This window comes from Chiloscyllium plagiosum, unplaced genomic scaffold (assembly GCF_037043375.1).
Source record: "Chiloscyllium plagiosum isolate Xiang-an unplaced genomic scaffold, Cpla_swu_hap1 HiC_scaffold_1, whole genome shotgun sequence".
Lineage (NCBI taxonomy): Eukaryota > Metazoa > Chordata > Chondrichthyes > Orectolobiformes > Hemiscylliidae > Chiloscyllium > Chiloscyllium plagiosum.
In genome coordinates this window covers 8,449,231-8,472,843 of record NW_028270139.1, presented here as the reverse complement: position 1 = coordinate 8,472,843, position 23,613 = coordinate 8,449,231, and the positions used below count along the sequence as shown (strand labels likewise).

Genomic DNA, 23,613 nt, shown 5'->3' with positions numbered 1-23,613 from the left:
AAGGCTGCAGGCTGGTCTAATGGGATTTAGAACAGAAGAACCAGGAGCAGGAGTAGGACATTTGGCCCTTTGAGCCTGCTCTGCCAGTCAATAGGATCTTGGCTGATCTTTTCATGGCTTTAGCTCCACTTACCCACCCATTCACTCACCATAACCCTTAATTCCTTTACTGTTCAAAAATTATCTATCTTAGCTTTAAAAACATTCAATGAGGAAACCTCAACTACAACTGGGCAGGGAATTCCACAGATTCACAACCCTTTGAGGGAAGAAGTTCCTCCACAATTCAGTCCTAAATCTGCTCCCCCTAATTTTGAGGCTATTGTTCTAGTTTCATCCACCAGTCATCGTCCCTGCTCTAGTGGCCTTCATTAAATTCCACCCATTCAGTCTATTTCTATTTATACAGATGCTGCCAAAAGTACTGCATATTTCCACCATTTTCGGTTTTTAATTGTAGGAAAATTATTGTGTTCTTCCTCTGAACTTGAGTGCCTGCCTCAAATATGGCTTATGCTGCATACTTGGGTGTTTTAAAAGTTACATGAGTTAACTCTTGCTGTCTTGTTTGGCTACTTGAGCTATTTGTCTGTGTTCTGACATTCTTTAAAATGTATGCTAAAAAAAAAATTAAAGGCAAGATATGCAAGAATCAGTTGAGTAAGCTAAGCACTTTACGTTCTATTAAGTTTAGGTCAATTTACAACTTAAAAAGATCACGAGGTAGACCTATAGAACTTGAATTGGGAACAATTTATTGTACATCCTTATAGCTACACAGTCAGAGCTAGACTGACCCAAAGGTCCTGTTCTGGATGCCCTGACCCACTCTCGTAGAGGGGTAGCACTACCCTTACCTACATACATAACATCTTCCTTCATTGGTTGTTCCTAATCTGTTGCTGATGTATGTAATCCAAATTGATTTTTAAAAGCTCCAAAGTGTTTTGTCCCATAATTTGTACATAATTTGCCTGGACTCCCATTGATGACTAATGAAGTGGCTATGAGAACAAGGTGACCAAGGAAACCATTATGACCAGAAGCAGAAATATTTTTTAAGGATATGACAGTAATGCAAAATTATTTGGAAATTATTCTCTGTCTCTAATTACTAAGATGAGACTGATGGAGTTATTCCTCATCACTTTTGAATATAGAACTTCACTTAACTGTTTTAAATTTGTTGAAATTTTACCAGTGACTCTCAAAATGACTGAGTGGCTATAATTTTTATTTGGTTTTGCATGTGTACAGATCTTATATTTTGACATTGTGTTGGAATTAGCTCCTTATTCCTGGTATAAAAGTTGAAGATTAAGCCAGTTCGGTTTGATTCAGCCGCAAACTTTGACAATCTGGCATTGAAAATATGATCTTTGATTGTATAATGGGATCTTGACTGTTAGTCTGTTTTGAAATATCACACATTTAAAATATTTTTTCTGAACTGTTTACATTCCTTTGCCATTATTTTATGGACACCTAGAATAAAGTCCTTATAAAATATGACTTTAGGACTGTCCAAATGAAGATACTGTTCAAATAGTAATAATTGTTTAAAACAATTATGAAATAATTTACAATTACTCAATTTGATTCAGAAACATCACCCTTCTTGTTTTTCTTTGTTCATTCAGAAAATATCACACAATTTATGCAGTAGTTCTGTAGTTAATACACGACATGAAACTCAGAAGGCAACCAACTGTATTAAAACCTCAATGTGTCAGGAGGCCAGCTCATTCCAGTTTGTGCAGAGTACATTACAACTCAAGCTTTAGATGTTCAATATGTTTAATTTATTTACACAGTAAGAAACTAATGTTCTAGATTTCATCAGCAGGAGAAAGTTTTTAAAAATCTGATATTATGATGCAGCTGAAAGATATGACTACTGATAAATTTCAGTACAAGGTTTAGGTAATGTCAAATAATATTTTCCTTTTCAAAGTGTGTAAAGAAACATGGTTACCTTGTTGAAAACTATTCTTTCCATTTCTCAATATTTTTCTAGACAGACAGCATGGACAAATATTTTAAATCAATGCTTCCTTCTCCTGCAGCTCCCATTAAAGTAGAATTTGGATTAAGATGTTTTGCAAACACATGTAAGGTCCCATGGTTTCCAACTAAACTAATAAAAATCAATACATACACATACTACTAAATTAGCAGCCTAAGATAAATGTCTTTCTTTCACACATCATAGGAGATTCAAGTCTGTCTTACTCAAAATTTCTACTTTGCAACAAAAGAAAATACCAGAGTCAAAATATTGCTTCTGGTTTTCGCCTGGCTGGTGGCAATCATTATCCTAAACTTTACTATAAACACTGTTTATAATTCATCATTTAATACACAATGTGAAAAAGGTGTTAAGGTTGCAGTTACAATGCCAATGAACATGTGAAGGTTTTATGGTGCATATTAATGCAAAAGTGGTAGTATAACTCAGAAGATTATGAACTGTACTAAAACCCTGAGGTGTAAAGAAGCCACCTCACATCAGTTTATGCAAAGCATATTACAACTCAAGCCTTTGATATTCTATATGCTCAATTAGAAGAAAAAGAAAATCTTGATTTCATCAAACATTAAAAAGAATAAAGACTGAAATATTATTTAACAAAATAAATACTTTAATTTGAACTATCCAAATTTATTTATGATGGCTATGTTATTTGTATCAAATCTAATTTCCGGCATTACAACACTGACTACACTGCAAAGTACTTCATTAGCTTTAAAAAGCATTGAGACACCTGGTTATGAAAAGCACTATAGGAATAGGAGTTATTTTTCATAAACATGATTGTTTTACTTTTACTGTTCATTAATTAGCATATTATTTATGCCACACTATGCTTGAACATTTAAATTATCTCACCAATAATAGTACGCTAATGATATTTTCTAGGTATATTGACTTTTGGCATAAAAACTGTGGGGAGACAAAATTTATTCGGCACAGCTAAAAATAAATTGGCAGGGATTTCCTGCTTATATGAAAAATCTCAACCAGCATATTTAAGCTTGTACACTGCAGGCTTGAAAGAAATTATCTGATCCTGATACACAGCAGGTGCACTTCTTGTAAAATTATAATGCACAGTAATGGTAAAAGACTGACTGTGCCGAGACACGATGTGAAACAAATAAACATTGACTGTGGAAAGTCTGAATTCAGATGTGAAAAGGATAAAAAATATATCATCAAAAATGCACCAGAAAGATCATCAATATGATTCAACGGCAGTGAGAATCTTCATTTAAAAGGTTTATTTAATTGGAGTTAAAATAATGCAGTCATTAAATCTGCCTTTTTTCTCTTGATACTAAAATAACTCTTTATATTGAAATATTAAATACCTTAACAACATGCAAAATAAAGGTTATGTGCAGTTTAATTTCAAATTGTTAAAAATATCTTCAAGTTATTGACATTGACATGGGCAATGTTCTACTGCCACAACAGCAGCCACATAAATGTAATTCACCCAGTCGCTATTTTGATGCACATTTTTGATTCCATGAATATTTTATGAAATGACCCAAACTGAAGCCATATAACATTTGTGCATTACTGATGCCTACACCCGTAAGCTATGAACATTAGAGGCATGATTGAGTGCATTAAAATGAACTCATTCAGCAGTGCATTGATTACTTGATGGAAAAAAGAACTTAGTACACTATGACAAAAATACCAGAAGACACTACAATTTTGCATAAGAAGCCAAGCAAAAATGCTAGTTTGTCTGGAGAAAAAGAAAATCTAAGCGATTTCCAGCTCTTTCAGACAGGTTGTACATTTAGACCCAGCCATAATTGCAGGGGATGTTAATTAGATCTGGAGATTGCTGCAGGTATTATTCAGGTAATTTGAAATGTCAGAAACTGGGGGATGCACTGGCTGACCTGCCTTGCTTGGCTGTGGACTTTAGTAACACTGGGAATAGCTAATTATTGTTTTTCCTTTAGCTGGAAGATTTTGTCAATTGAAAGGTAAGAGAAGAAATTACTGAACAATTTCAATTGCCATTTTTTCAATAAAATATTTTTAAAAACAAACTACATTCATATTATTATTCATAATATTAAGAATCTACAGCACAATAAAATACTACATATATACAAAAATAAAAATGTTTCAGAACAAATGTTCATCATAAGTATTGTATAATATTTGAAATTAAAATATCATGTTTATAATGTTAAAGAGAATCTTTGGCCGCAGGGTTATGTTATACATTTTTTTTGGTTATCCACAAAGAACTAGGCTTTGCTTCTGTCCAAAAGCTCAAAGAGAATTATTCTGAATATATGAATACTTTAAGACAAGGCTCTTCATTACATTCCTAACTTTCAGTCTCATTATAACCATGTACTTAGTCAAAGGAGTTTTTATATTACCTACGAAATAAAGATCAATTTCCATTGGTTTTTTGAACATTGCTTTATGCAATATACTGAAATTTATGAAATATCTTTCAGAACTTCCAAAATCATGTATCACATTGAGTATTTCTATAAAATATAATTAAATATTGTGAAACATGTCTTTAATGACTGCCTTTGGGACTGCCTTGAGGTGATTTCTACAGAGACTGAATATTCAAAAAATAGGTTTAAAGGATCATGGTCATCAGAAATTATAAACTATGAAGGAATTTTGGAGATAGTCCTGGATCATTTGCAAAGGTGTAAATATCTTGAATAAGAATACTGACTGCTTAAGCCTGTTCAAAATCATTATGAACAGATTGCTAACAATACTAATTGAATGATGGAAAATGTACATTTTTACTGTCACTTAAGTATGTACTTGCTCCATGCCAAATCCAATTTCTTTCTTTTTAGAAAACAGTACGTATATAATCTACGGTCTTCAACAAAAAGAAATAAAGCAACTACTGAGGTCAAAAGCAAACTTTTCATTCCAAATCTGAATAGAGAAAGAAATGCATGCCAAGAATCTGGAAGTACTGGTTGAGGATTCTCTCAGAATTTTGGAGGAGGCCATCTTTAGGAGCCACATTGAATTAAGGATTGAATTGAGGGAAAATTCCCTCAAAGCAATGCCCACTATCACAACTGTCGTCATTAGCTTGGTATGTTCCAGTCAGCCTATCGCCAGGACTTCATCACACTTCACAACTATCTGCTCCCTCAGTGGATGAAAACTCCAAACAGCATCAGAAGAATAATTAAACACTCCAGGGGTTAAATGGGCTATCTAGCACAGCCAATTGGGTAAGCAGTTCTGCCATCATCTTTATAAATTCTGTGGAGGCAGAAATGGATTGTGTAGACAGTTGAAAAAGATTCACTCTTGATTTCAGGTCTCCTTGCCTCCCATCTCTTGAAAATTCTGCTCAAATATTCAGCTGGCGAAAGAGACCCTGAACAGGCTTCTATCAGGTAATAATTTACAAGTGACAAAAACTGGCACAGAGTCTGAGGAGTTCCGGTATTAATGATTTCGTCAGCAGTAAAGTAAAGAGATTAAAGTTTTATTTTAAATTGAGACATTTATTAAGAAACAATACAGCAAGTGAAGGAATAGTCCAGATTTTCTCACAATCAGAACAGATAAATTGTGCTAGAGAAAAGTAAAGGATGAAGACTAAATCTAGGAGTGCACCCAATGGTCAATTAAAAACATGGGCACATAAAGGTTTAACTGGAATAAAGACAAATCTAGAATTCCCACAACCAGACCAGACCAGCACTGTTTTTCTATAAATCAAAAATGAATGGAACATATGGATACAGATCAAAACTTAAAAATGCTCAATTCAAAAGCTGTTCCATTCACAGATTACATATAATTAGTCATTGTGGACTCCATCTAATTTATTTAGCCTGAAGATAAATAATCACAGGGATTGAAACAGATGGGGAATGATATTTCATAAGAGTCTTGAGTTTAGGATACTGAAATTTTTAATTTTCATAAATAATTGGGACTTAGAAATGAGAAAATCAATACTGATGTTTGCTAATGGCACCAAATTAAGATTGAGATATGGAAAATTATAAATGGCAGCAAAATATCAAAAATAGATGAATAGGACAGGCAGTAAAATGGCTGATGAAGTTTGATATAGAAACATGACAATTTATACTCTTTGCAAGTTAAAAACAATTGCAAGAGGTACACTTTAAATAGTAAGATTTTAAAGTTTGGTTTTCAGATGTATTGAAGAACAATCTAAGTAGATAAAGCACATAAAGAACAATGAGAAATTATTTATTCTCTCTCCAGGAACACACAAAACAAAAAACAAGGAAGTAATTCAGAATTTGTAAAAGAAATTAGTTAAATACGATCATTATGATGACAACAGAAATGGTGTGCCTTAGGATGACTAGGCAGCTATGAGGTATTATTAAGGCAGTCTTGCATTTCTCAGGTTATACTTTAAAGTTGCAAAGTTTGGGATGTGAACTGATATCTTCACAATTATTATGGTTATAAGATAAATATTGAGAGACTGTTTTTGGTGGTCACCTAGGGAATCTAAATTTATGATGATATGTTCACAATAACTGTGAGGTAAGAAAATGATTCAAATATAGACAGCAGGACATTTTACAGTGTAGATAATAGGGCATACAAAATCGTGGAATCTACAAATAAGGGCATAGAGTAGAAAAGCAGGGAATGATTTGGAGATGCCGGTGTTGGACTGGGGTGTACGAAGTTAAAAGTCACGCAACACCAGGTTATAGACCAACAGGTTTATTTGGAAGCACTAGCTTTTGGGGCGCGGCTCCTTCATCAGGAGGTTGTGGAGAATAAGATTGTAAGACACAGAATTTATAGCAAAAGTTTACAGTGTCATGTAACTGAAATTATATATTGACTTAACAAACAATCCAGGTCTTTTTTAATATATAATTTCAGTTACATAACACTGTAAACTTTTGCTATAATTTTTGTGTCTTACAATTTTGTTCTCCACAACCACCTATGAAGGAGCAGCGCTCAGAAAGCTAGTGCTTCCAAATAAACCTGTTGGACTATAATCTGGTGTTGTGTGATTTTTTTTTAAAAAGCAGAGAAGTTATGACAGGTCTGGATAAGACACTAGCTGGTCCAGTTCTGGACTCCACCCTTCAGGAAGGATGTGAAAACATTAGAAAGAATACAGAAAAAAATTAAGGCCAATGACTCTAGGAATCAGGAACTTCTGCTATATAAATTGATTGGAGAAACTGGGGTTATTCTTGCATGAAATTTGACAAGTGTGTTCCAAATCTTTACAGATCTATACAGAGTGGATACAGAGAAACTGTTCCTGTTGGTGAAGCATTGAGAACCATTCAATCATAGCTTTCAAAATATAAATTTTAAGGCTTATGCAGAAAAGACAGGGGACTTGGGCATCAGCAATCAGAAATCAGCAATGAATAATAAATGCTGGCCTTGCTGGTGACATCGAGAATCCATTCATGAAAACTGACTGGCACCTGTCGGATCCTTGCACACAATGGTCCAAACAATGGAATTGTTAATTTAACATTCACATTAAGTGCTTGATACATGTTTCTGCTCTTTTTTTTGTGCAAGTTATAATTTGGGTTAGGAACCAAGCTGCGAAGGAAGGTCTTTCAACCATATTGCTCTGTAGGCCTTTCAGTATTTTAAACCAGTGACAATGAAGGAATGTCAATACTGCCCAAGTCAGGATGGTGCATGTCTTGGAAGGGAAATTGAAGATAATGGCATTTTATGCACCTGCTGCCCATGGCTTCTTAAATAGCAAAGTTGACAAGTTTGAGAGATGTTGAAGAATAAATCTTGGAAAAGTGTTTCTGTCTGTTTAGTAACTGGACACAATCCAACCACAATGTACTGGTGGTAGTGGGATTGCGTTTAGTAAATTACACATTAATCAAACATGGGAAGATAGTGATGAAATGGTAACATTACAGGACAGATAAATCAGAGGCAGAGGCTAATGCACTATAAGCGCTGGTACAAATTCCACTGTGGCAATTGGTGGAATTTAAAGTCAATTAATAAAATGTGGAACAGAAAACTTGTTTCAGTAATGATGACTATGGAGGTATGGTTGGTTGCCATGAAAACCTATCTGATTCACTAATTTCCTTGCGAGAAGAAAATGTACCATTTTTAAGACACAAACACAGGGGTCGGCCAATCCACTCCTTGAGCTGATTCCAACTTTTTAGAGCATGGACCATATATAAATCATTAACTGCAACACTGTATTACTGTATAATCCTGATGTCAGTAATAACTAAATCTTCAATTTCTCTCTTGAAATGACTTAGTGATTGAGCTTCTGTAGCCCTCTCAGGTACAGAGTTCCAATGATTCACTATCCTCAGTGAAAATGTTTCTTAGTATCTCAGTCTTCCTGTTTCTAGACACCACAGCCACATGAAACATTCTTTCTGCATCTACTCCATCGATCCCTTTAAGAAATCCCAAGTTTCTCACTGTCCCAAATTACAGAGATTCCAAGCCCAGTTTGCTCAAGCTCAGTTCATCAAACATTCCAGCATCTCATGAATCAGTCAGGTGAACCGTTGCTGCATTCTCTCTATGGCAAGTATATCTCATTTCTTGGGCAAGAGGACCATACTGCATATAATATTTCAAATGTGGTCTGACTAGCTTCTATACATTGAATCAAGACTTAGCAAGTTTTGAGAAGATTTGTAGCTCAGGTTGAGGTTTTGGATGTAGGAATGCTCGTTGAGCTGGAAGGATCATTTCCAGACGTTTTGTTACCCTACTAGGTAACATCTTCAGTGGGCCTCAGACAAAACATTGCTGAAAATTCCTGCTTTCTATTTATAGATTTGTGTTTCTTTGGGTTGGTGATGTCATTTCCTGTGGTGAAGTCACTTTCTGATCCTTTTCTCAGGGGTGGTAGATGGGATCTAACTCAATGTGTTTGTTGATAGAGTTCCAGTTGGGATGCCATGCTTCTAGGAATTCTCGTGTGTGTCTTTGTTTGGCTTGTCCTGAAAACCAGCCAGCAGGATACAGGAACACCAACTAGCCACAAAAAGACATGACCCTCTCTCACTAGTATCCTCACATACAGATGAGGAAGGATACCACTTCCATTGGGACAACACATCCATCCTAGGACAAGCCAAACAAAGACACACGCAAGAATTCCTAGAAGCATGGTATTCCAACCGGAACTCTATCAACAAACACATCGAGTTAGACCCCATCTACCACCCCATGAGAAAAGGAACAGGAAGTGACTTCACCACAGGAAATAACATCACCAAAGGAAATGACATCGCCAACCCAAAGAAACCCAAACATATCAATTGAAAGCAGGAATTTTCAGCATTGCTTCGTTTGAGGCCCACTGAAGATGTTACCTAGTAGGGTAATAAAACGTCTGGAAATGAACCTTTCAGCTCAGTAAGCAAACCTGCATCCATTGAATCAAGATGTCCTTGCTTGTATATTCAAATATTCTTGCAATAGGGGGTCACATGCCACTGCCTTCTGAATTGCTTGCTGCACCTGTGTGCTAGCTTTCGGTGACTTACGGAAAAAGGACAAGTACTTCCCCTTGAACATCAACACTTTCCAATCTCTCGTAATTTAAAAAAAAACTCTGCATCTTTGTTCCTTTTATCAATAACCTTGCATTTATCTACATTATGTTCCAACTGCTATGCTCTTGCCCACTCACTCACTCAGCCTCTGTAGATCCTCTTCAAGCTTCTTTTTATCTTACCTACAACTCTCATTCCCACCAAATTTTGTATCATTTGCATACTTAGAAATATTACAATTAGCTTCACCTTCAAAAAGATATAGACTGAACAGCTGGGGTTGAAGCAACAATTTTTGTGGTATTCCAGTGGTTATTGCCTGCCAACCATGGAATCACCCATTTATTCCTATTACCAGCTATATACCTAGTAACCAATCATCAATTCATAGTAATAATATAAGCCCTGATTGCATACTGTTTAATTTTTTTGTTTATTAATCTCCTGTGGGGAACTCTATCAAAAGCCTTCTGAAAACCCAGATACACCACATATTGTGGTTCCCCTTCATCAACTCTGCTTGCAACATCCTCAAAAATCTCTTAAGTTTGTCAAACATATTTCCTCTTTATAAATCCATGTTAACTGTGAAGTACAGACTAATCAGCCTCTAAATATGCAATAATCACATACTTTTTCATAGATTTTAGTATTTTCCTTACTACTGACATCAGATTAATCGGTGCATAGTTCCCAAATTTCTCTCTTCCTCCTTTCTTAAACAATAGCCTTCCAATCTGCAGGCACCATTGCAGAAATAATAGAATTTTGGAAGATGATCAGAATACATCCACTATCTTACTAGCCATCTTTTTTGATTCAAGGGCGAAGATCATCGAACCTCAAGGATTTGCCAACTTTCAAATTAATTAATTTCTCTGATACAACTTTTTTAAACTAATATTAATTCCTTTCAATGCCACACATTCTGTACACCCTTGGATCTTAATTATTTCAGGAAGACTTCTTGTTCCTTTTCATGAGAAGACTGGCACAAAGTACACATTTAACCTCTCTGCCCTTTCTCTATTTCCTATTATAAATTCTATTACATAACATTTAATAATCTTTTCTGCTTAATATACCATAGAAGCTTTTACAAGCTGTTGTAACATTTCTTGCTATTGCACATGTACAATTCTCGCTTTTGCAATTTTTCAATAATCCTTTAAAGAATTTTAAAATGCTGTCAGTCCTCAGGCATGCAATATTTTTATTAATATTTTTATTAACCTCCTTCTTTGATCCAATACTATCTTTGACTTCACTTGTTTACCATGCCCTTCTCCCATTTCCTATAGGCTATCTTGAAGAAATGTATGTTTTTTTTTGAAAACCAAACATTAACTCTTTAAATGCTAATTATTGCTTATCTACAGTCAAATCTTTTAATTATTTTTCCAATTCATCACAGCCTGGTGCTGCTCTGCATTCTCCACTGAACCAGGGTTGACCTTCTGGCTTTGTGGTAATGTTTGAATGAGGGACATGTTGGGCCATGAGGTTACAGATTGTGCTGGAATACAGTTCTCCTGCTACTGATGGCCCACAGTGCCTCATGGAAGCCCAGTCTTGAGTTTCTAGATTTGCTCGAAGTCTGTCCCGTTAGCACAGTGATAGTGCCACGTAACATGATGGAGATAATTCTTATTTTTAAGTGTGGTTTAAAACAGTTGACATGCACCTCTGCGAATTCAAAAAAAATAATTAAAGCCCCAGCCATATCCTCTTTACAATGAACATACAATCCCTTTACACATTCATCCCTCATAAGAATGTTGTCAGGTCTTGCTACTTCTTCCTTGAAAAAAGGCCTGAACAGTCTCTATGCATCACCATTTTCCTCTACCTGGCTAAGCTCGTCCTCACTTTGAACAACTTCTCGTTTAACTGCTCCCACTTTCTTCAGGTCAAAAGGGTGGCCATGAGTACCCGCACAGGCCCTGTTATGCCTGGCTCTTTGTGGGGTACATGGAACATTCCTTGTTCCAGTTCTACTCCAGTCCTCACCCACAACTCTTTCTCTGGTAAATCACTGAATGACCTGAGAATATTCATATGAGGGGTGAATGTGTAAAGAGATTGTATGTTCATTGTAAAGAGGATATGGCTGGGGCTTTAAATCACTCTGGTAAATCATCGGTGCTGCTTCTTCTCTCAGCAGGAGTTGGAAAACTAATCAATTTCGCTCCCAATTTCCACCCCGCTCTTATCTTCACCTCGTCCATCTCTAACTTCTCCTTTCCCTACCTTGTTGTCTCTGTTTCCATTAGGCTGGCCACCAATATTCACTACAAAACCCAACGACTTCCACAGTTACCTTGACTATATATCTTTCATGTAAAGACTCTATTTCATTCTCCCAGCTATTTCTGGCATGTTGGTGACAGAGTAGGAGCCTCCACATGGAGCTCCATTGCTCCACTTGTTTCTTTTGTGTCTTCTGTGTTTTCTCTCCTTTTAGCAGACCTAGAGCAGCATGCAGAGAAGCAGTCCCTGAGCAGCGCGAGAGGAAACCAGAGCCCCGAATCAGCGAAGGAGGAAACCTGAGTTGCAGAGTAGCGTGAATGGGAAGCAAGTCCCAGAGCAGCGCGAGGGGAAGCGAGTCACGGAGCAGCGCGGGGGAAGCGAGTCACGGAGCAGCGCGGGGGGAAACGAGTCCCGGAGAAGCGCAAGGGGAAGCCAGTCCCGGAGAAGCGCGAGGGGAAGCCAGTCCTGGAGAAGCGCGAGGGGAAGCCAGTCCTGGAGAAGCGCGAGGGGAAGCCAGTCTCGGAGCAGCGCGAGGTAAAGCGAGACCCAGAGCAGCGCAAGGGGAAGCCAGTCCCGGAGCAGCGCGAGGTGAAGCGAGTCACGGAGCAGCGCGGGGGGGAAGCGAGTCCCGGAGCAGCGCGGGGGGGAAGCGAGTCCCGGAGCAGCGCGAGGAGAAGCGAGTCATGGAGCAGCGCGGGGGGAAGCCAGTCCCGGAGCAGCGCGAGATGAAGCGAGTCATGGAGCAGCGCGAGGTGAAGCCAGTCCCGGAGCAGCGCGAGGAGAAGCGAGGGCCGAAGCAGCGTGAACGGAATCCAGTCCCGGAGCAGCGTGAGGTGAAGCGAGTCTCGGAGCAGCGCGGGGGGGAAGCGAGTCCCGGAGCAGCGCGAGGAGAAGCGAGTCATGGAGCAGCGCGAGGAGAAGCGAGGGCCGAAGCAGCGTGAACGGAATCCAGTCCCGGAGCAGCGTGAGGTGAAGCGAGTCTCGGAGCAGCGCAAAGGGAAGCGAGTCCCGGAGCAGCGCGAGGAGAAGCGAGTCCCGAAGCAGCGCGAGGGGAAGCCAGTCCCGTAGAAGCGCGAGGGGAAGCCAGTCTTGGAGAAGCGCGAAGGGAAGCCAGTCCCGGAGCAGCGCGAAGGGAAGCCAGTCCCGGAGCAGCGCGAAGGGAAGCCAGTCCCGGAGCAGCGCGAGGGGAAGTGAGTCCCGGAGCAGCGCGAGGTGAAGCGAGTCCCAGAGCAGCTCGAGGGGAAGTGAGTCCCGGAGCAGCTCGAGGGGAAGTGAGTCCCGGATAAGCCCGAGGGGAAGCGAGCCCCGGAGCAGTGGGAAGGGAAGCGAGTTCCGGAGCAGCGCGAGGAGAAGCCAGTCCCGGAGCAGCGCGAGGAGAAGCGAGGGCCGAAGCAGCGTGAACGGAATCCAGTCCCGGAGCAGCGTGAGGTGAAGCGAGTCTCGGAGCAGCGCAAAGGGAAGCGAGTCCCGGAGCAGCGCGAGGAGAAGCGAGTCCCGAAGCAGCGCGAGGGGAAGCCAGTCCCGTAGAAGCGCGAGGGGAAGCCAGTCTTGGAGAAGCGCGAAGGGAAGCCAGTCCCGGAGCAGCGCGAAGGGAAGCCAGTCCCGGAGCAGCGCGAGGGGAAGTGAGTCCCGGAGCAGCGCGAGGTGAAGCGAGTCCCAGAGCAGCTCGAGGGGAAGTGAGTCCCGGATAAGCCCGAGGGGAAGCGAGCCCCGGAGCAGTGGGAAGGGAAGCGAGTTCCGGAGCAGCGCGAGGAGAAGCCAGTCCCGGAGCAGCGTGAGGGGAAGCGAGTCTCGGAGAAGCGTGAGGAGAAGCGTGAGGAGAAGCGTGTCCTGGAGCAGCGCGAAGAGAAGCCAGTCCCGGAGCAGCGTGAGGAGAAGCGAGTCCCAGAGAAGCGTGAGGAGAAGCGTGTCCCTGAGCAGCGCGAACGGAATCCAGTCCCGGAGCAGCGTGAGGTGAAGCGAGTCCCGGAGAAGCGTGAGGAGAAGCGTGTCCCTGAGCAGCGCGAACGGAATCCAGTCCCGGAGAAGCGTGTCCCTGAGCAGCGCGAAGAGAAGACAGTCCCGGAGCAGCATGACGAGAAGCGAGTCCCGGAGAAGCGTGAGGAGAAGCGTGTCCCTGAGCAGCGCGAACGGAATCCAGTCCCGGAGCAGCGAGAGGTGAAGCGAGTCTCGGAGCAGCGCGAAGGGTAGCGAGTCCCGGAACAGCGCGAGGAGAAGCGAGTCCCGGAGAAGCGTGAGGGGAACTGAGTCCCGGATAAGCCCGAGGGGAAGCGAGACCCGGAGCAGCGGGAAGCGAAGCGAGTGCGGGAGCAGCAGGAGGAGAAACCAGTCCCGGAGCAGTGCAAGGGCAAGCGAGTCCCGCAGCAGCACGAAGGGAAGCCAGTCCCGGAGAAGCGCAAAGGGAAGCCAGTCCCGGAGAAGCGCAAAGGGAAGCCAGTCCCGGAGAAGCGCGAGGAGAAATCAGTCCCGGAGAAGCGCGAAGGGAAGCCAGTCCCGGAGAAGCGTAAAGGGGAGACCAGTCCTGGAGAAGCACGAAGGGAAACGAGTCCTGGAACAGCGCGAGGGGAAGCGAGACCCAGAGCAGCGCGAGGGGAAGCCAGTCCCGGAGCAGCGCGAGGGGAAACCAGTCCCAGAGAAGCCCGAGGGGAAGTCAGTCCCGCAGCAGCACGAAGGGAAGCCAATCCCGGAGAAGCGCGAAGGGAAGCGAGTCCCAGAGAAGCGCAAGGGGAGACCAGTCCTGGAGAAGCGCGAAGGGAAGCGAGTCCTGGAACAGCGCGAGGGGAAGCCAGTCCCGGAGCAGCACGAGGGGAAGCCAGTCCCGGAGCAGCGCGAGGGGAAGCCAGTCCCGGAGAAGCGCGAGGGGAAGCCAGTCCCGGAGAAGCGCGAGGGGTTGCCAGTCCCGGAGCAGCGCGATTGGAAGCCAGTCCCGGTGCAGCCCGAGGGGAAGCGAGTGCCGGTGCAGCCCGAGGGGAAGCGAGTCCCGGAGCAGCACGAGGGGAAGTGAGTCCCGGAGCAGCACGAGGGGAAGCGAGTCCCGGAGCAGCACGAGGGGAAGCGAGTCCCGGAGCAGCTCGAGGAGAAGCGAGTTCCGGAGAAGCCCGAAGGGAAGCCAGTCCCGCAGAAGCGCGAAGGGAAGCCAGTCCCGCAGAAGCGCGAAGGGAAGCCAGTCCCGGAGCAGCGCGAAGGGAAGCCAGTCCTGGAGCAGCGTGAGGTGATGCGAGTCTCAGAGCAGCGCGAAGGGAAGCGAGTCCGAGCAGTGCGAGGAGAAGCCAGTCCCGGAGCAGCGCGAGGGGAAGCCAGCCCCGGAGCAGCATGAGGAGAAGCGAGTCCCGGAGCAGCGCGAGGGGAAGCGAGTCCCGGATAAGACCAAGGGGAAGTGAGTCCCGGAGCAGCGGGAAGGGAAGCGAGTCCCGGAGCAGCGCGAAGGGAAGCCAGTCCCAGAGCACTGCAAGGGGAAGTGAGTCCCAGAGCAGCACAAGGGGAAGCCAGTCCCGGAGCAGCGCGAGGGGAAGCGAGTCCCAGAGCAGCGCAAGGGGAAGTGAGTCCCGGAGCAGCGCGAGGGGAAGTGAGTCCCGGATAAAACCTAGGGGAAGCGAGCCCCGGAGCAGCGGGAAGGGAAGCGAGTTCCGAAGCAGCGCGAGGGGAAGCCAGTCCCGGAGCAGCGCGAGGAGAAGCCAGTCCCAGAGAAGCCCGAGGGGAAGTCAGTCCCGGAGCAGTGCGAGGCTAAGCGATTCTCGGTGCAGCGCGAGGGGAAGCCAGTCCCGGAGCAGCGTGAGGAGAAGTGAGTACCGGAGCAGCGCGAGGGGAAGTCAGTCCTGGAGCAGCGCGAGGTGAAGCGATTCTCAGAGCAGCGCGAGGGGAAGCCAGTCCCAGAGCAGCGCTAGAGGAAGCGAGTCCCGGAGCAGTGCGAGGTGAAGCGAGCCCCGGAGCAGCGCGAGGGGAAGCGATTCTCAGAGCAGCGCGAGGGGAAGCCAGTCCCGGAGCAGCGCGAGGGGAAGCCAGTCCCAGTGCAGCCCGAGGGGAAGCGAGTCTCGGAGCAGCGCGAAGGGAAGCGAGTCCCGGAGCAGCACGAGGAGAAGCGAGTCCCGAAGCAGCGCGAGGGGAATCCAGTCCCGTAGAAGCGCGAGGGGAAGCCAGTCTTGGAGAAGCGCGAAGGGAAGCCAGTCCCGGAGCAGCGCGAAGGGAAGCCAGTCTCGGAGCAGCGCGAGGGGAAGTGAGTCCCGGAGAAGCGCGAAGGGAAGCCAGTCTCGGAGCAGCGCGAAGGGAAGCCAGTCCCAGAGCAGCGCAAGGATAAGCGAGTGCCGAAGCAGCGCGAACAGAATCCAGTCCCGGAGAAGCGTGAGGTGAAGCGAGTCTCGGAGCAGCGCGAAGGGAAGCGTGTCCCGGAGCAGCGCGAGGGGAAGCCAGTCCCGGAGCAGCATGAGGGGAAGTCAGTCCCGGAGAAGCGCGAGATGAAGCGAGTCCCGGAGCAGCGCGACGGGAATCGAGACCCAGAGAAGAGCGAAGGGAAGCCAGTCCCGGAGCAGCGCGAGGGGAAGCGAGTCCCGGAGAAGTGTGAGGGGAAGCCAGTCCCGGAGCAGCGCGAGGAGAAGCCAGTTCCGGAGAAGCGTGAAGGGAAGCCAGTCCCGGAGCAGCGCGAGGTGAAGCCAGTCCCGGAGCAGCGCGAGGTGAAGCCAGTCCCGGAGCAGCGCGAGGTGAAGCGAGTCTCGGAGCAGCGTGAGGAGAAGCCAGTCCCGGAGAAGCGTGAAGGGAAGCGAGTCCCGGAGCAGCGCGAGGAGAAGCCAGTCCCGGAGAAGCGTGAAGGGAAGCCAGTCCCGGTGCAGCGCGAGGAGAAGCGAGTCCCGGAGCAGCGCGAGGTGAAGCCAGTCCAGGAGCAGCACGAGGTGAGGCGTGTCCCGGAGCAGCATGAGGGGAAGTCAGTCCCGGAGAAGCGTGAAGGGAAGCCAGTCCCGGAGCAGCGCGAAGGGAAGCCAGTCCCGGAGAAGCGCAAAGGGAAGCCAGTCCCGGAGCAGCGTGAGGAGAAGCCAGTTCCGGAGAAGCGTGAAGGGAAGCCAGTCCCGGAGCAGCGCGAGGTGAAGCCAGTCCCGGAGCAGCGCGAGGTGAAGCCAGTCCCGGAGCAGCGCGAGGTGAAGCCAGTCCCGGAGCAGCGCGAGGTGAAGCGAGTCCCGGAGCAGCATGAGGGGAAGTCAGTCCCGGAGAAGCGTGAGGGCAAGTCAGTCCCGGAGCAGCGCAAGGGGAAGCGAGTCCAGGAAGAGCGCGAGGGAAAGCCAGTCCCGGAGCAGCGTGAAAGGAAGCGAGTCCCGGAGCAGCACGAGGTGAAGCCAGTCCCGGAGCAGCGTGAGGAGAAGCCAGTCCCGGAGCAGCGCGAGGAGAAGCCAGTCCGGGAGCAGCGCGAAAGGTCCCGGAGCAGCGCGAGGAGAAGCGAGTGTCGGAACAGCGCGAGGGGAAGCCAGTCCGGGAGCAGCGCGAAAGGTCCCGGAGCAGCGCGAGGAGAAGCGAGTCCCGGAGCAGCGCGAGGTGAAGCGTGTCCCGGAGCAGCATGAGGGGAAGTCAGTCCCGGAGAAGCGCGAGGTGAAGCGAGTCCCGGAGCAGCGCGAGGAGAAGCGTCTCCCGAAGCAGCGCGAGGAGAAGCCAGTCCGGGAACACCGCGAAGGGAAGCGAGTCCCGGAGCAACGCAAACGAAAGCGAGTCCCGGAGGAGTGTGAGGGAAAGCTGGACCCGGAGCAGCGCGAGGTGAAGCGAGTGCCGGAGCAGCGCGAGGGGAAGCCAGTCCAGGAGCAGCGCGAAAGGAAGCAAGTCCCGGAGCAGCGCGAGGTGAAGCGAGTGCCGGAGCAGCGCGAGGAGAAGCGTGTCCCGGAGCAGCGCGAGGAGAAGCGAGTCCCGGAGCAGCGCGAGGAGAAGCGAGTCCCGGAGCAGCGTGAGGAGAAGCCAGTCCAGGAGCAGCGCGAAGGGAAGCGAGTCCCGGAGCAGCGCGAGGAGAAGCGAGTCCCGGAGCAGCGCGAGGAGAAGCGATTCCCGGAGCAGCGCGAGGAGAAGCGAGTCCCGGAGCAGCGCGAGGAGAAGCGAGTCACGGAGCAGCGCGAGGAGAAGCGAGTTCCGGAGCAGCGCGAGGAGAAGCGAGTCCCGGAGCAGCGCGAGGAGAAGCGAGTCCCGGAGCAGCGCGAGGAGAAGCGAGTCCCGGAGCAGCGCGAGGAGAAGCGTGTCCCGGAGCAGCGCGAGGTGAAGCCAGTCCCGGAGCAGCGCGAGGTGAAGCGAGTCCCGGAGCAGCATGAGGGGAAGTCAGTCCCGGAGAAGCGTGAGGGCAAGTCAGTCCCGGAGCAGCGCAAGGGGAAGCGAGTCCAGGAAGAGCGCGAGGGAAAGCCAGTCCCGGAGCAGCGTGAAAGGAAGCGAGTCCCGGAGCAGCACGAGGTGAAGCCAGTCCCGGAGCAGCGTGAGGAGAAGCCAGTCCCGGAGCAGCGCGAGGAGAAGCCAGTCCGGGAGCAGCGCGAAAGGTCCCGGAGCAGCGCGAGGAGAAGCGAGTGTCGGAACAGCGCGAGGGGAAGCCAGTCCGGGAGCAGCGCGAAAGGTCCCGGAGCAGCGCGAGGAGAAGCGAGTCCCGGAGCAGCGCGAGGTGAAGCGTGTCCCGGAGCAGCATGAGGGGAAGTCAGTCCCGGAGAAGCGCGAGGTGAAGCGAGTCCCGGAGCAGCGCGAGGAGAAGCGTCTCCCGAAGCAGCGCGAGGAGAAGCCAGTCCGGGAACACCGCGAAGGGAAGCGAGTCCCGGAGCAACGCAAACGAAAGCGAGTCCCGGAGGAGTGTGAGGGAAAGCTGGACCCGGAGCAGCGCGAGGTGAAGCGAGTGCCGGAGCAGCGCGAGGGGAAGCCAGTCCAGGAGCAGCGCGAAAGGAAGCAAGTCCCGGAGCAGCGCGAGGTGAAGCGAGTGCCGGAGCAGCGCGAGGAGAAGCGTGTCCCGGAGCAGCGCGAGGAGAAGCGAGTCCCGGAGCAGCGCGAGGAGAAGCGAGTCCCGGAGCAGCGTGAGGAGAAGCCAGTCCAGGAGCAGCGCGAAGGGAAGCGAGTCCCGGAGCAGCGCGAGGAGAAGCGAGTCCCGGAGCAGCGCGAGGAGAAGCGATTCCCGGAGCAGCGCGAGGAGAAGCGATTCCCGGAGCAGCGCGAGGAGAAGCGAGTCCCGGAGCAGCGCGAGGAGAAGCGAGTCCCGGAGCAGCGCGAGGAGAAGCGAGTTCCGGAGCAGCGCGAGGAGAAGCGAGTCCCGGAGCAGCGCGAGGAGAAGCGAGTCCCGGAGCAGCGCGAGGAGAAGCGAGTCCCGGAGCAGCGCGAGGAGAAGCGTGTCCCGGAGCAGCGCGAGGTGAAGCGTGTCCCGGAGCAGCATGAGGGGAAGTCAGTCCCGGAGAAGCGCGAGGTGAAGCGAGTCCCGGAGCAGCGCGAGGAGAAGCGAGTCCCGGAGCAGCGCGAGGAGAAGCGAGTCTCGGAGCAGCGCGAGGAGAAGCGAGTCCCGGAGCAGCGCGAGGAGAAGCGAGTCCCGGAGCAGCGCGAGGAGAAGCGAGTCCCGGAGCAGCGCGAGGAGAAGCGAGTCCCGGAGCAGCGCGAGGAGAAGCGAGTCCCGGAGCAGCATGAGGGGAAGTCAGTCCCGGAGAAGCGCGAGGTGAAGCGAGTCCCGGAGCAGCGCGAGGAGAAGTGAGTCCCGGAGCAGCGCGAGGAGAAGCGAGTCCCGGAGCAGCGCGAGGTGAAGCGAGTCCCGGAGCAGCATGAGGGGAAGTCAGTCCCGGAGAAGCGTGAGGTGAAGTGAGTCCCGGAGCAGCGCAAGGGGAAGCGAGTCCCGGAGCAGCGCAAGGGGAAGCGAGTCCAGGAAGAGCGCGAGGGGAAGCCAGTCCCGGAGCAGCGTGAAAGGAAGCGAGTCCCGGAGCAGCGCGAGGTGAAGCCAGTCCCGGAGCAGCGTGAGGAGAAGCCAGTCCCGGAGCAGCGCGAGGAGAAGCCAGTCCGGGAACACCGCGAAGGGAAGCGAGTCCCGGAGCAGCGCAAACGAAAGCGAGTCCCGGAGCAGTGTGAGGGAAAGCTGGTCCCGGAGCAGCGCGAGGTGAAGCGAGTGCCGGAACAGCGCGAGGGGAAGACAGTCCGGGAGCAGCGCGAAAGGTCCCGGAGCAGCGCGAGGAGAAGCGAGTCCCGGAGCAGCGCGAGGTGAAGCGCGTCCCGGAGCAGCATGAGGGGAAGTCAGTCCCGGAGAAGCGCAAGGTGAAGCGAGTCCCGGAGCAGCGCGAGGAGAAGCGAGTCCCGGAGCAGCGCGAGGAGAAGCGAGTCCCGGAGCAGCGCGAGGTGAAGCGAGTCCCGGAGCAGCGCGAGGTGAAGCGAGTCCCGGAGCAGCATGAGGGGAAGTCAGTCCCGGAGAAGCGCGAGGAGAAGTGAGTCCCGGAGCAGCGCGAGGGGAAGCCAGTCCCGGAGCAGCGCGAGGGGAAGTCAGTCCCGGAGAAGCGCGAGGTGAAGCGAGTCCCGGAGCAGCATGAGGGGAAGTCAGTCCCGGAGAAGCGCGAGGTGAAGCGAGTCCCGGAGCAGCGCGAGGGGAAGCCAGTCCCGGAGCAGCGCGAGGAGAAGTGAGTCCCGGAGCAGCGCGAGGGGAAGCCAGTCCCGGAGCAGCGTGAAAGGAAGCGAGTCCCGGAGCAGCATGAGGGGAAGTCAGTCCCGGAGAAGCGTGAGGGCAAGTCAGTCCCGGAGCAGCGCGAGGTGAAGCGAGTCCCGGAGCAGCGCAAGGGGAAGCGAGTCCAGGAAGAGCGCGAGGGGAAGCCAGTCCCGGAGCAGCGTGAAAGGAAGCGAGTCCCGGAGAAGCGCGAGCTGAAGCCAGTCCCGGAGCAGCGTGAGGAGAAGCCAGTCCCGGAGCAGCGCGAGGAGAAGCCAGTCCGGGAACACCGCGAAGGGAAGCGAGTCCCGGAGCAGCGCAAACGAAAGCGAGTCCCGGAGCAGTGTGAGGGAAAGCTGGTCCCGGAGCAGCGCGAGGTGAAGCGAGTGCCGGAGCAGCGCGAGGGGAAGCCAGTCCGGGAGCAGCGCAAAAGGAAGCGAGTCCCGGAGCAGCGAGAGGTGAAGCGAGTCCCGGAGCAGCATGAGGAGAAGCGTGTCCCGGAGCAGCGCGAGGTGAATTGAGTCCCGGAGCAGCGCTAGGTGAAGCCAGTCTCGGAGCAGCGTGAGGAGAAGCGTCTCCCGGAGAAGCGCGAGGGGAAGCCAGTCCCGGAGCAGCGCGAGGAGAAGCGTGTCCCGGAGCAGCACGAAGGGAAGTGAGTCTCAGAGCAGCGTGAGGTGAAGCGTGTCCCGGAGCAGTGCGAGGTGAAGCCAGTCCCGGAGCAGTGCAAGGTGAAGCCAGTCCCGGAGCAGCGCCAGGAGAAGCGAGTCACGGAGCAGCCCGAGGGTAAGCCAGACCCGGAGCAGCGCGAGGAGAAGCGAGTCCCAGAGCAGCGCGAGGGGAAGCGTGTCCCGGAGAAGCTCGAGGAGAATCGAGTCCCGGAGAAGTGCGAGGTGAAGCGAGTCCCGGAGCAGCGCAAGGGGAAGCGAGTCCAGGAAGAGCGCGAGGGGAAGCCAGTCCCGGAGCAGCGTGAAAGGAAGCGAGTCCCGGAGCAGCATGAGGTGAAGCCAGTCCCGGAGCAGCGTGCTGAGAAGCGAGTCCCGGAGCAGCGAGAGGTGAAGCGAGTCCCGGAGCAGCATGAGGAGAAGCGTGTCCCGGAGCAGCGCGAGGTGAATTGAGTCCCGGAGCAGCGCTAGGTGAAGCCAGTCTCGGAGCAGCGTGAGGAGAAGCGTCTCCCGGAGAAGCGCGAGGGGAAGCCAGTCCCGGAGCAGCGCGAGGAGAAGCGTGTCCCGGAGCAGCACGAAGGGAAGTGAGTCTCAGAGCAGCGTGAGGTGAAGCGTGTCCCGGAGCAGTGCGAGGTGAAGCCAGTCCCGGAGCAGTGCAAGGTGAAGCCAGTCCCGGAGCAGCGCCAGGAGAAGCGAGTCACGGAGCAGCCCGAGGGGAAGCCAGACCCGGAGCAGCGCGAGGAGAAGCGAGTCCCAGAGCAGCGCGAGGGGAAGCGTGTCCCGGAGAAGCTCGAGGAGAATCGAGTCCCGGAGAAGTGCGAGGTGAAGCGAGTCCCGGAGCAGCGCAAGGGGAAGCGAGTCCAGGAAGAGCGCGAGGGGAAGCCAGTCCCGGAGCAGCGTGAAAGGAAGCGAGTCCCGGAGCAGCGCGAGGAGAAGCGAGTCCCGGAGCAGCGCGAGGTGAAGCGAGTCCCGGAGCAGCGCGAGGTGAAGCGAGTCCCGGAGCAGCATGAGGGGAAGTCAGTCCCGGAGAAGCGCGAGGAGAAGTGAGTCCCGGAGCAGCGCGAGGGGAAGCCAGTCCCGGAGCAGCGCGAGGGGAAGTCAGTCCCGGAGAAGCGCGAGGTGAAGCGAGTCCCGGAGCAGCATGAGGGGAAGTCAGTCCCGGAGAAGCGCGAGGTGAAGCGAGTCCCGGAGCAGCGCGAGGGGAAGCCAGTCCCGGAGCAGCGCGAGGAGAAGTGAGTCCCGGAGCAGCGCGAGGGGAAGCCAGTCCCGGAGCAGCGTGAAAGGAAGCGAGTCCCGGAGCAGCATGAGGGGAAGTCAGTCCCGGAGAAGCGTGAGGGCAAGTCAGTCCCGGAGCAGCGCGAGGTGAAGCGAGTCCCGGAGCAGCGCAAGGGGAAGCGAGTCCAGGAAGAGCGCGAGGGGAAGCCAGTCCCGGAGCAGCGTGAAAGGAAGCGAGTCCCGGAGAAGCGCGAGCTGAAGCCAGTCCCGGAGCAGCGTGAGGAGAAGCCAGTCCCGGAGCAGCGCGAGGAGAAGCCAGTCCGGGAACACCGCGAAGGGAAGCGAGTCCCGGAGCAGCGCAAACGAAAGCGAGTCCCGGAGCAGTGTGAGGGAAAGCTGGTCCCGGAGCAGCGCGAGGTGAAGCGAGTGCCGGAGCAGCGCGAGGGGAAGCCAGTCCGGGAGCAGCGCAAAAGGAAGCGAGTCCCGGAGCAGCGAGAGGTGAAGCGAGTCCCGGAGCAGCATGAGGAGAAGCGTGTCCCGGAGCAGCGCGAGGTGAATTGAGTCCCGGAGCAGCGCTAGGTGAAGCCAGTCTCGGAGCAGCGTGAGGAGAAGCGTCTCCCGGAGAAGCGCGAGGGGAAGCCAGTCCCGGAGCAGCGCGAGGAGAAGCGTGTCCCGGAGCAGCACGAAGGGAAGTGAGTCTCAGAGCAGCGTGAGGTGAAGCGTGTCCCGGAGCAGTGCGAGGTGAAGCCAGTCCCGGAGCAGTGCAAGGTGAAGCCAGTCCCGGAGCAGCGCCAGGAGAAGCGAGTCACGGAGCAGCCCGAGGGGAAGCCAGACCCGGAGCAGCGCGAGGAGAAGCGAGTCCCAGAGCAGCGCGAGGGGAAGCGTGTCCCGGAGAAGCTCGAGGAGAATCGAGTCCCGGAGAAGTGCGAGGTGAAGCGAGTCCCGGAGCAGCGCAAGGGGAAGCGAGTCCAGGAAGAGCGCGAGGGGAAGCCAGTCCCGGAGCAGCGTGAAAGGAAGCGAGTCCCGGAGCAGCATGAGGTGAAGCCAGTCCCGGAGCAGCGTGCTGAGAAGCGAGTCCCGGAGCAGCGCGAGGTGAAGCGAGTCCCGGAGCAGCGCGAGGAGAAGCAAGTCCCGGAGCAGCGTGAGGAGAAGCAAGTCCCGGAGCAGCGCGAGGAGAAGCGAGTCCCGGAGCAGCGCGAGAAGAAGCGAGTCCCGGAGCAGCGCGAGGAGAAGCGAGTCCCGGAGCAGCGCGAGGAGAAGCGAGTTCCGGAGCAGCGCGAGGAGAAGCCAGTTCCGGAGCAGCGCGAGGAGAAGCGAGTC

At 51.0% G+C, this 23,613-nt stretch overlaps 2 protein-coding genes across 3 annotated transcripts in view; one reads left to right on the top strand and one right to left on the bottom strand.

Moving 5' to 3' along the window:
* Window positions 1-23,613, bottom strand: part of ttc29 (tetratricopeptide repeat domain 29) — a 573,216-nt gene that overhangs the window by 378,894 nt on the left and 170,709 nt on the right. The gene's annotated exons all lie outside the window — the stretch shown is intronic.
* LOC148152063 (uncharacterized) overlaps window positions 12,715-23,613 on the top strand; it is a 68,621-nt gene continuing 57,722 nt past the window's right edge. The window contains exons 1-2 of the mRNA XM_087998167.1: window positions 12,715-12,783; window positions 13,681-13,971. Coding sequence (XP_087854293.1) covers window positions 12,715-12,783; window positions 13,681-13,971 — 360 coding nt within the window. The remainder of the gene's footprint in view (window positions 12,784-13,680; window positions 13,972-23,613) is intronic.